The sequence below is a fragment of the Melitaea cinxia genome, chromosome Z (assembly GCF_905220565.1).
Source record: "Melitaea cinxia chromosome Z, ilMelCinx1.1, whole genome shotgun sequence".
Lineage (NCBI taxonomy): Eukaryota > Metazoa > Arthropoda > Insecta > Lepidoptera > Nymphalidae > Melitaea > Melitaea cinxia.
In genome coordinates, this window is record NC_059424.1 from 4261580 (window position 1) to 4274338 (window position 12759).

The 12759-nt window shown below is 35.6% G+C and overlaps 1 protein-coding gene across 1 annotated transcript in view; it reads right to left on the reverse strand.

Annotated features, from left to right (window-relative positions):
- Window positions 1-480: 480 nt before the first annotated feature.
- Window positions 481-12759, reverse strand: part of LOC123668508 (calcium/calmodulin-dependent 3',5'-cyclic nucleotide phosphodiesterase 1C-like) — a 117653-nt gene continuing 105374 nt past the window's right edge. Inside the window, exons 7-10 of the mRNA XM_045602242.1 lie at window positions 3513-3753; window positions 1665-2633; window positions 1187-1467; window positions 481-522 (exon numbers count right to left, since the gene is read on the reverse strand). Coding sequence (XP_045458198.1) covers window positions 481-522; window positions 1187-1467; window positions 1665-2633; window positions 3513-3753 — 1533 coding nt within the window. The remainder of the gene's footprint in view (window positions 523-1186; window positions 1468-1664; window positions 2634-3512; window positions 3754-12759) is intronic.

Below are 12759 nucleotides of genomic sequence, written 5' to 3' on the forward strand. Positions count from 1 at the left end.
ATTACGGATTACTTAAATAAGAAAAAAAAAAAAAAAAATAAACAAAGAAAAAATTGAAGAATAGAAATAATTTGTACTAGAAAAATCGTTGAAAGAAACTTAGGAAAGTTGTCATTTCAGTAGTTTTGTCATACGTCGAGGTTTGGAAGTCCAGCTCGACAAACTGACGATGAGATGGCAGCACTAGTATCGATATACCATATTGTGACGATATACGAAAGCGCTGCACTAGTTTCATATTATGCTGTCGATAGAGTGCTGTACCAGTGCGTTGCATTAAGAAACAGCACGAGAATATCTCAAGACAGTTTAATCAATAGATAGTTTAATGTAACTTGATGTCTGCTTTCGGTTGATCGAACATGAATTTATAAGGCCGTCTATCATGTCTCGAATAGTAATGTCCGGTTCTAGTTATCGCAAAAATGCATGTTCGTCACTTCCAAAAATATTTAAGTGCCGCATTGGCGCAACTTTGATTTACTTCTTGTTGTTCTTTTGCGGTTCAGACTCATTAAATACCTGAAAAATTAAGCAAGCTTTAGCGAAATTGTAAAAATAGGTAATTGCATAATCGTATTACTTGAATCTGTCAAGTGGACGAACCAAAAATTTTATTTTATTACTAGCTGACCCCGCAAACGTTGTATTGTTATATATGTTATTAATCCCCTTAACCCCCCCCCCCGTATAGCTTAGGGGTATGAAAAATAGATGTTGACCATTTCTCGGACCTACCCGATATGCACACAAAATTATTGGGTTGTCAATAATATTTTTTGGGCCAACGTAATATTTTTTTCCAGACACAAAACTGTGATGTTAAATAGCGCCCAAAAGACAGATTCAACTAATTAAAGTAATACAACTAATTACAAATTGCATGAAAATCATTGCACATAAAATCCTTAGTCTATGAAAAGTAACTGTAAATACATGCTATTGCGACAAAAGCTAAAGTACTGCCAGATATTTAATTAGTAATTATTTTTTATTTTACGTTCGATATATACCAGGTCGGATGACACTGAAACTACGTGATTTATCATAAAAGAGTCTCATTGCGAGAACGTACTTCGCGGCAAAAATTGTCGTATGAGTTGAAGTAGAATCAACGACCTTTTAGCATATCATGCAAAGCTAAAAAAAAAAAACAGTATAACATCGACTTAGCACCTGTAATCACCTCAACGGGCAAGGAAGCCCTGCGTGGCAACTGCAAAGCGCGTTCCTGGACGCTGTAATTGGCCTTGGCCAGCCATTGTTGGCATGTGCCGATAGGACTAGGTTTCTTTCGGCCCCCATTGACACTGTGACACAAGACCCCCAAAGAAGCGAGTCCCCTTAGTTCAGAAGGGGCCACGGGAGCCGGGGCAGACCCCCTCCGTCGAGTCCACCCCTCTTTGCTAGAGAGCGTACGGCGAAGCAATTGCGGTATTATCTCGCGCATCTTTTTCTCTTTTGGTGCTGTGAAATATATAGATCATGTTAAATTGGCTGTTTGTTTAAAATAAAATATCCAATGCGGCGAAAATCACAATATAAAACTTGTTTTAATAAAAATGGAGGATTACTTTGGTTTTTTTTTATTTTTTTTTTTATTTATTTTTTTATTTTTTTTTTATTTTTTTATTTTTTTTTTAGAAAATATAAAGAAAACTTACAGAAAGCAATAACATCAGTCGGCATAGATTTTCTGCGACGGAACAGTTGTTCAGACGAGCTGAGATGTATCGATGACAAATTGTCCCGCAGTTGGCTGCCCCAAGTATCCTGGCCGCAGAATTCAGAAGACTGTTTCAATGCTGACTTTACATTATCTCTAAGACGGGTATCGGAACCGTCGACTATACTTACGTTACTAGTTTCAGAAGCGTCATCGTTATCAATTTTTTTGACATCTTTCCCCTTAAGCAGATTGTTCAATCTGTCCTCCAAAGTCAGTGTAAAGTCAGTTGTGCGATGGGATGGGTAGATAGCCTCCTCGTTGCTCGTGCACATCGGGCGGGACAGAAGTGTGTGACTACGAGCGACGTTCACCAACGGCGGGAATGTCTGTTGTCGAATGAGTTTCCATGTCCCGCCGTCTTTGATAATGGCACACAGTCGAGAGGCCTGCGCGGGCGTTGTAATTGACGCAATTGATAAATCGGGTAGTAGTTTCTCTGTGCTCAAAACTTTCTCTGCGTCATCACTGCGCTCGCATTGAGCGCCCACACTTAACTGCGAGTGGATCGATTGCCCACTTCCCATTACAAGTTTCAATTCAGCCAACGATTCGCGGCTCTTTTCCTTTATCTTGTATTTAGCATCCTGGAATATGTTGAGTGGAACCGAAAAGCGGCGCAGTTGTTCCTTTAGGTTTGTTGGTTTAGCGGGATTGAAAGAGCACCGTCGTAGCGGTAACAGAAGTTCTGAACTGTCTGATATGTTAGTATTGGTTTCTATTTCGTCTTCGACTATATCGGCGTCAGATATTTCAGTTTTAGTCTCTTCGGCTACTTCTTGATCCATCAGTGCTTCCCACTTGTTTTGATTGTAGAGAAGGTTCTGCAGCATTTGCGACGAGAGGTCGTTTTGTAGAAAGCGATGCCATTCGGTAATTAGAGGAGTTACCACGTACTTGAAGAAACCTGTTAATTACAATTTATATTGCTTTAGTAAGCAAACTGAAATTTAAAGCATCTTAAGTATATCTGTAGAAGATGTTCGGGGGTTCTGTAGGTGTAATACATGACTTTTCTTGTAAAAAAATCCTAGCCCATTATTAAATTTGACTTTGTTTAAATTAACTTGCTACTTAGCTGTATCACCTTTCGTGAGCACGTAAACAAGCCTTTAAGAGGAAAATTATTACTGACGAATGCAACTAAAGAACTGTGTATTGGAAATAATTCTTTTCCTCGTAGAATTTTACTTATTGTAAACTAGCGACCCGCGCCGACTTCGCACGGATGCAATGCTTATATTAAATATAAAATAAATAGTTTAAATGTAAGAGCAAAAAAATGTGTTTATTTACGACATCACATTAGAAACCTCTAAAACTATCAGTGTTTCTTTAGTATATTATGCATGTATTACATATACAAGTAAATCTTCCTCTAGAATCACTCTATTTACTAAAGAAAACCGCATCAAAATCCGTTTCGTAGTTTTAAAGACCTAAGCATACAGACAGCGGGAAGCGACTTTGCTTTATACTATGTAGTGATTATAGTCGTGCTTACGCGCTTTTTAGACAGTTATGCAAAAATCTCTTGCCACAGCAACTAGTGTAAAGTAATATTTTAAGAAGGGCTACAATTTTTTTCACATTGAACGTGATCTACACCTACAGAAACTACTATTTTAACATAATTAGGGGTCGATCGTCATATATATACAATTTATGATTATTACGATAAGAACGAAATCATTAATAATAAATTAAAATGTAGCTAGATGAAAGCGATTGAAAAGTATGTTGTATCAGTATGTTATCATCGTAAAACTAATATTGTATCATTCACCTGTTTGAATCTTTGGTATCGATGTAGACTGTCGGTCGCACAGGGAGGTCACTGGTAGGTTTAGTTTCCGTTCATAGTCACCCTGGCGGAAGAACTCTTCGCAAACCTTCAAGCTCCATTTCCGGCTGATCTCCCAGGGTCGGCACGGGTTAGATATGTCGGCGCATTTGAGTGCAATTTGAAGCACTAGGTGACGATGATCCTTGTTTCTCATATCGAGTGTGTTGTTATCCAAGTATGTCTGTTGATAAAAGAATTGATTTAAGCTTATTATTTTATTTACATTTCTATCAAAAAAAGTTAAACTTTTTAAGCTTACACGGCCACTATCAATACTTATACGGGACTTATCGTGATTGTCATTTTTAAAACACCCGAGACCACGTCACTTCGTCGAAATGTCGAGTTCAATATTATGCAACATATATATATATATATATATATATATATATATATATATATATGTTGTGGCCACCCTGACAGCATATTATAATATATTGTGATTAACGAAGTAAAGAACTGAGCCTAGGAGATTAGAGCTAACTAGACAAACTAGAAGGCGGGCGACCGTGTTTATTTTATGTGCATAACCCAGTTTCTCAATTTAGGATTACTCCGAGTTTGAGCAATGATTGATAAACATTATTAAATTTTTTTTAGGTTACTCTATACCGTTATCTCGTTCAGTTTTGAATCATCAGATAAAGTATTAGTACGAAAATTAAAGCGATTAATGCGATAATAGGAAGCTAACTGAAATGATTTGAATGATTTGTTTTTATTAATTCAAATAAGAGATTGTGTGCGATATTTTAAATAACGAAATACAATTGAATGACGTATTTTATATTGGACTTATCATTTCTTTTTATATAATAATTTATAACTAGTATAATAAAATTAGTTCGATTGTTTAATTTATAATGAATTGTATACATATAGAAAATACTAACGACCCACCCCGGCTTCGCACGGGTGCAATGCTGATACTAAATATACTACAGAATGTCTTTATTTATAGTATGAAGCTAGCTTATAGCATGGTTATGAACATAATAACAACATTCAAATATGCGTCGTTAGATTACACGTTGTTACAGAATGCGTTGAAGAAACAAAGGTTCACTGCTCATTCCCCGTAGGTGATAGCGTGATAATTTGTAGCCTATATGTTGACCCGACTTCCTAATAATATTCGTGGCAAATTTAAAGTAAATCCACGCAGTACTTTTTGAGTTTATCCCGTATATACATACAGACAAACAGACAAAAATTCTAAAAACTATATTTTTGGCTTCGGCATCGACAGTTGATCACATCCCAAGTATTCTTTTAAAAAAATATTCAATATACAGTTTTGACTTTCCTACTATTTTATTATATGTATAGATATTAAACTAGCTGACGTAACGAACTTCGTACCGCAATACATTCTTTTTAATTTTGCAATAAAAGTATCACGTTCATTAATCGAAGTAAAATATAGTCTATATTTTATTAATTCATTACTTATTTTTTGTTTTTGTTGCATTAGATAATAAATAAATATTTTCTAGTATCTTATTTTTGGGACTTATGTATTTTTGTATTACAATCTTTCTACTATTAACATCTTTATTCTTATAATTGAAATATGCAGGTTAAATCTCGGATCCTCTCGGACAGAGGAATGGATGTTTAAAGGGATTTCGTCGATTGTTATATAGCATTTGAAATCTCAAAGCTGCTTCAGCTTAAATGTCTTCCGTTAAAATTCAAATGCTCCAACCAAAAGTTCCTGTCATAAAAACGAAAAATGAACAATTAACGTGTCAGCCAAAACCTTTTCGAATAAAGATATTAATTTATGTACATGTAATTAATTGACAAATCTGGACAATATTTTGGTCGTAGTTTAAAACGCGAAACAAAGATTATAGAAGCTCGTAGACGTCGGCGTCGTGAGAAACGAGCTATTTTAAAGATTATCGGGTTTGCTCCTAATCGCGACAAGCAATTGTAAGGACGGAACGTGCCAGATCGCGGACAAAGTTATACACGTCTATGTGACGAGAAAATGTATTAAGACGAATTTCAGAATTCTAGGCATTTAATAGACTTTTTGCAATTTTATAATATTTAATATTTAGTGTTAAAATTTGTATTTGTATACCAATGTTTACTCATATGTACCAAGTTAGTGTTTCTTCATTTCGCGTTTATGATATTTTACCATTGTCAGTGAATCTCATTTGCTTACTAAGAGATTTTTACAATGAACTAGTCGTTCCCCTACAGCTTCGTTCGCGTTTGCCATCTCTTTAAGTAAGTAAGAGGATAAAGTATGACTCCAGCTTATGATGAGCTTATCTTTCAATGGTTTATTTTATTTATTTTATTTATTTATATACACTTTAGCACACCAACACAAAAGTAAAATAAGTTTAATTAGGTAAAAAAATAAATAATAAATTTGCATTAGTTGCAACAGGCGGCCTTATCGCTAAAGCAGCGATTTCTTCCAGGCAACCTTTGGGCAGAGGACTAGAATTGATTGTTATTGGGGATATGGGCGCAAAATAAGTTTAGTAGTAGTAGTAGTCCTCCTAATCGATTTCGATGACGGCGACCCAGGGAGTCATGACTAATTTCTCTGATGGGCCCTAATATGGCTCGCTAATCCACATTTAGTTTTAAATGTCCTAGAGCAAGTGCGGCAGTAAAGCTGACCCGAAAAGCTGTATGTGTAAGTATAGGAGGGTTTAGGTCTCTGTTTATTAACATGGCGTTTTGAATCAAGCGCTAGTCGATTTTCTTCAAATGATTTAATTTTGATTGATATAGATCGCCAAGATGGCCTATTTAATGCGAGTTCCTCCCAGCTTTCGGGATCAATAGCACAAGCATTCAAGTTTCTTTTGAGCACATCCTTATACCGTAGATGTTGGCCGCCGTGCCTTCGTTTACCCTCTGCCATCTCAGAGTAAAAGACCGCTTTGGGTAGACGGCGGTCATCCATGCGAAGGACATGCCCACACCATCTCATCGTGGTTTAGTAAGTACTCAGCGGCTTTCAATTTTTTCGTTTAATCAAATTGTCGATGACTTATAGAGAATACTAAAATCATTGAAATAATTATGGGTACCTTTTGTAACGTTTCTTTTCTAACAAGGATATAATGAATAAAATCGAACAACACGTGAACGATAAGTACCTACAATTACAACGAAGTAATTTCACTTTCGACCTCTCTTGTCAGGTAACGCTGAATTTCGGGTTAAAAAGTTTCCAATGTTAGTTCTTTTAGAATGACTTGATTTAATTTCACATTACAAGTTACATACAAGATATTCATGTATTTATTATACAGCTTATAGTAGAATCGTAAACTGTGCATTTGATCACGTCATGATCTTCAGCAAAGTGTTGTGCATGAGCCCACAAAGGTTTTTGAGTTGGTACGACAGAAAAAATATCGTAGCAACGCGCGCAGTGTACAAGCTAGTATCTAATAATATATAAATATAGACAAACGATTACAAAAGAAAAACAATTTTTTCTTATATGCCTTAAAGTTCAAAATGTATTTATTATAACTTTTTATCAGAATAAATTTCAGGCAGCTGTTACTGCCATGTTATTTTGAATAACAATACTTTAAGTAGAACTAGCGACCCGCCCCGGCTTCGCACTGTTGCAAAAACTATCAGTGTTCCACTACTATATTATGCATTTATTATACATATAAACCTTCCTCTGGAATCATTCTATTTACTAAAGAAAACCGCATCAAAATCCGTTGCATAGTTTTACAGAACTAAGCATACAGATAGCGGGAAGCGACTTTGTTTTATACTATGCAATACAACATTGTGTACACTGCATTATAAATGCGATACGATGAATCGATAGAAGATGCAGAGAAGGCACAAAAATACCGGCTCAATTTTCTCTTTTTGTTACTCATATTCGATGTAAAGAGTTTTTATAAGACATTTTGCATGTACTTGTGACACGAGTACATAAATTATTATATATAACTAGCTAAATTTACTCCTTCATCCTTCTCCTACGTGGGGAAAGGCCTATGCTCAGTAGTGGGACATTACAGGCTGAAGCGAATTGATAGCTTAACAGGCGAATATATATATATTTTTTAATACATCGTTTTCTTTTAAATTTTCTTTTATACAAACCCTGACCCAGCAGTAATCAAACAAAAAGTATTTACCCAAATTAGTACAGCCGTTCTGAAGTTATGCGTGTGCATACATTAAGAGATTCGTTTTTATTTACATTGATTCAATGGGAGCAATGAGAAGGCGTAACTCATATGTATAGAAAAATCCCTGGAAACATTATAATTACTACATAGAATAAAAATAGGTAGAAAAAGTTACAATACGTCTGCAGAATTCGTTTAAGACTTTCATTTACAAATTAGACCGTAGCGGCACAAATAGACTATCAAATAAAAATGGATTAAAAACTTGGTCTTTTCAAAATGGCGTTTTATCATATAACTCTAATATCTATATCTTTGACTAGTCCGTTGACACAGTTTACTTACTGATCCGTGGGTTTATGGATTCGATTCTAGCCCCGAGTCTGTGTTTTTCTTATTTAAATACGAGTAGCTGTATCAAACGGCTGTTGCCTATAACCCAGACATTAAGTTGCCGCCACTGCCGAGCGTCATCACCGCGATGCTCGGCGACTACGAGTCCTGGAAGGCGATGGTTTCCTTCTGCGAGACAGTAATGTCCCAGAAGGAGAATGACGAGCGGATGAGGGAGGAGGCTGCCGACGACGCCTCCGTCCACAGGCGACGAGCGGGGGTGCGTAGGAGGCGCTACTTAATGCGCCTCCAGTAACGCCCCTGTGCCCGTGTCGGGCCGGGATAATGACACGGCGTCGTCGGGATTGTTCAGTGAGCCGGACAGTCCCCATGGAGGAGAAGTCTGGCCTTTTCGCCGAGGCCAGCCTGTAGCTGGAGGGATCCTGTTGCCTGCAGATCCGGGACCCTCCAATTAAAGCGGCTGAAAGCTCCCGCAGGGGTTTTGGTCGGTATTGCACCCCTAAATGCTGAAGCCGACATACGGTCTAGGAATGCCTACCCGGGCATCCTGAATATCACCCGTAAATGGGTTGCCCTGTGATACCAAAAAAAGGCATTAAGTTGCCTATCTTAGAAACAGGAGACAGTGTGGGGACGTGTTAATATTTATTTATATATTTATTTTATGCATATATAAAAAAATAAGATGAAACCCTTAAGAACGATGTTCGAAGATATCTTATATTATACTATTAAACGAGCAATTCTTGTATATATATATAGAATCTGGATCTCGGAAACGGCTCCAACGATTTTCATAAAATTTAGTATATAGGGGGTTTCGGGGGAGATAAATCTATCTAGCTAGGATTCATTTTCAGAAAATGTCGTTTTATCCCTGTTTTTAGGGAGTGAAAAAAATATCGTTAGAATGCGAAGGTAAATTTCGCATTTGTCAATTTAGTTGCAATAGCTCGGTGGGAAATCGGTCGGTCGGGATCAACCGAGAAGATGATGGTTTAAATCCCCATGTCCCTGATCAATTATTTTTTCTTTTTCTAATTGCATTCGTTTTTTTTTTATTTAAATAGGCTGTTCTTATTTTTTATTATTATGTCGGTAAAATCGAAAAATATTATTCATATTTTATCATTATTATTTTTTATTTTTGATTTTTTATATTTGGTTATATTTTTTATTATTGTCGGTAAAAAAAATATTATTCATATTTTATAAATATGTAATTCGTATTTAAATGTGATTTTCAGAAAAAAACACGATTTGTTGGAGCGCCTGTCAGTTTTTGAGACGCAGTTACTCTCAATCTTGTAATTGTGTAATTGTGTGTGACACGCGTTGGGGCAACGGTTACGCCATGGATTGTACATGTTGCGTTGGCGGTTGCGGGTTCGATTCCCGCACGTGACAAACATTTGTATTGGCCATACAGGTGTTTGCCGTGGTCTGGGTGTTTGTGCAGTCCTTGTGGGTCTCCCCACCGTGCCTCGGAGAGCACGTTAAGCCGTCGGCCCCGGTTGTTATCATGTACACCTGATAGCGATCGTTACTCGCTTAATATCCGCCAACCCACATTGGAGCAGCGTGGTGGATTCAGCTCTAATTCTTCTCCTACATGGGAAAAGAGGCATATGCCCAGTAGTGGGATATTACAGGCTTAAGCGTTGTTATTGTGTATTTTGTATCAATTTTTAATTTATCGTTATTTTTTTATGTTTATTTTGCATTAATTCATTATTAATAATTGTGTTTGCAGGCAAACGAAAAAAAAAAATCGACTTCAATTACATCGACAAGTAATACAATGTAGGTACACGAGAAAATAGTCAAGAAATACGCATTATCAAAGATTACTCCAAAAGTTGTAATCAGATCTCGATGAAATATGACCACATGATAAACTTCGGCTTTAGATTAAGTTAAAAATCATCAAAATCAGTACACCCAGTAGTATGTTAAGTATTATGTAGTTAATGTAAAGTTATGCGGATTTTCGAGAGTTTCCCTTGATTTCTCTAGGATCCCATCATCAGATCCTGGTTTCCTTATCATGCTACCACACCAGGGATATCTCCTTTCCACCAAAAAAAGAATTATCAAAATCTTTTCATAAACGACGAAGTTATCCCCGAACATACATTAAAATATATATATACTAGCGACCCGCTCCGGCTTCGCACGGGTATAAAATATAATTATAGCCTATGTCATTCACTGAAAAATGATTAAAATCGATCCAGTAGTTTTGATTTATTCATTACTGCCCGTGGCTCGCACGCGATAACTTTAGAGTAAAAGCCGGCCGGAACTGCCGCAAACGTTACGTATCGCAATTTTTCAATCTATAATATCTTAAAAAATATTCATTTAAATCATATGCTGTAAAATGCCATATAGATTTATATTAAATCAACAATGTATTTAAGGTATTTAATTAGGTAAGGATTAATGCTGTATTGGTTAAAATCGCTTTGAAAATTAGCCATTATTTGTCGTAAAAAGTATTTGACAAAAAAAAAAAATGTTATTGTGGGATATCCATAAGAGATAGACCATTGCGGAGCTTTCTGTAGAACTTTTCAATGTGTTAAATACTTAGTACATTATTTTGATAAATCTCGTAGGGTTCAGGCTGCGTTTGCAATGTAAGCGGAAAAAATGTAATTATTTACGACATCACATTAGAAACCTCAAAAATAACAGTATTTTTCCACTGTTAAATGGATGTTATTATACATATAAACGTTCCTCTTGAATCACTCTATCTATTAAAAAAAACCACATCAAAATCCGTTGCGTAGTTTTAAAGATTTAAGCATACATAGGGACATAGGGACAGAGAAAGCGACTTTGTTTTATACCATGTAGTGATATATATATCGCACCTTCGGTGCAACAAAGTCAAAACAGCTCATTTCTTAATTTTACAGGAGAGGACTTTTAATTTTTTTTTTCGCTTTTACTTCCTCATTTCTGGATTACTATTTATGGTAGGTTTGAAATCTTTATAAAATTAATAGTTTACTTTCTTTGCTATAGTTTAAAAATCTTATATTAAACTAGCGACCCACCCCGGCTTCGCACGGGTGCAATGCTGATACTAAATATACTACAGAATGTCTTTATTTATAGTATGAAGCTAGCTTATGACATGGTTATTAACATAATAATAACATTCAAATATGCGTCGTTAGATTACACGTTGTTACAGAATGCGTTGAAGAAATAAAGGTTCACTGCTCGTTCCCCGTAGGTGATGGCGTGATAATTTGTAGCCTATATGTTGACCAGACTTCCTAATAATATTCGTGGCAAATTTAAAGTAAATCCACGCAGTACTTTTTGAGTTTATCCCGTATATACATACAGACAAACAGACAAAAATTCTAAAAACTATATTTTTGGCTTCGGTATCGATAGTAGATCACACCCCAAGTATTCTTTTAAAAAAATATTCAATGTACAGTTTTGACTTTCCTACCATTTTATTATATGTATAGATTATCAAAAAGTCCTAATAAAAGACATAACGAAAAAAGTGTCCTGAATTGTGACTTTGTTGCACCGAAGGTGCGATATATATAATATTGAGTTTCTTTCAGCCGAATTGAGTAACCTCCTCCTTGTTTGAAGTCGGTTAAAAAAAATTTCATCCAAACCGGCAGCGAATCATTTTAACTCTCTCTTCTACTACTAAATCCTTACGATTTACTAAAAATACCGAGCTTAGCTCGGTCACCCAGGTACTGACTATTTAAATTACATTCGTAAGTGATAGCTATTGTTGAACTATTGAGTGAAATCAGCAATACTTATTATACTTACATTGTATTCGATTGGCAATCATTCAATTTATACGTTGGACATACTGCGAAAGTTAGTGTTAGGACAACCTTCCATTAGGTAAGGATACTTACTATGCTACGTTAAATTCTATGGTATTCAATAAATACGTTTGAAAGTATGAAGTATTGAAAAAAAAAAGATAAAATAAACGATTCAATTCATACTAAATAGTTTAAAAAAATTATCTACATAACCATAATCATCGTTTATATTATTCTCTCTACAATGACAAAAAACTAAAAAATCTGTTTTAAAATAAACGAAATTTTATGTGATTACAACCACTTTAGGTCCCAAAAAGTCGCAAATTGTTGATAGGGTTAAAGAGAAAAAGCGTAATATAATTTAAACATGATTATCGTTAGCGTCTTGACAAATTTTATGAAAGAATTAAATGAGTAATGAGAGTTATTTCCACATGCACAAAATTAATTTTAAAGTTTTATGACGGATACAGTACATTTTTAATTTTAATTTTCTAATGCATAATTAAATAAATATATAACATCACATCACATCGCTTCAGCCTGTCGCAGTCCACAGTTGGACATAGGCCTCCACAAGTTCGTGCTAAAAATGGCGTTAACTCATATGTGTTGGACATATGACTATGGTCAGCGTGTCACCACGCTGGGCAAGCGGGTTGGTGACCGCAGGGCTGGCTTTGTTGCACCGATGACGCAAATATATATGTATATATATATATATATATATATATATATATACATCCAGATACATTTTTGGCGTCAAGCACGAACTGCGTTATTACGACGTCCCTCAGTTATGCTTACATTTTATATGTTTTTTCTGCGAATGTTGCTTATTTTTTTCATTTTAAATTCCGT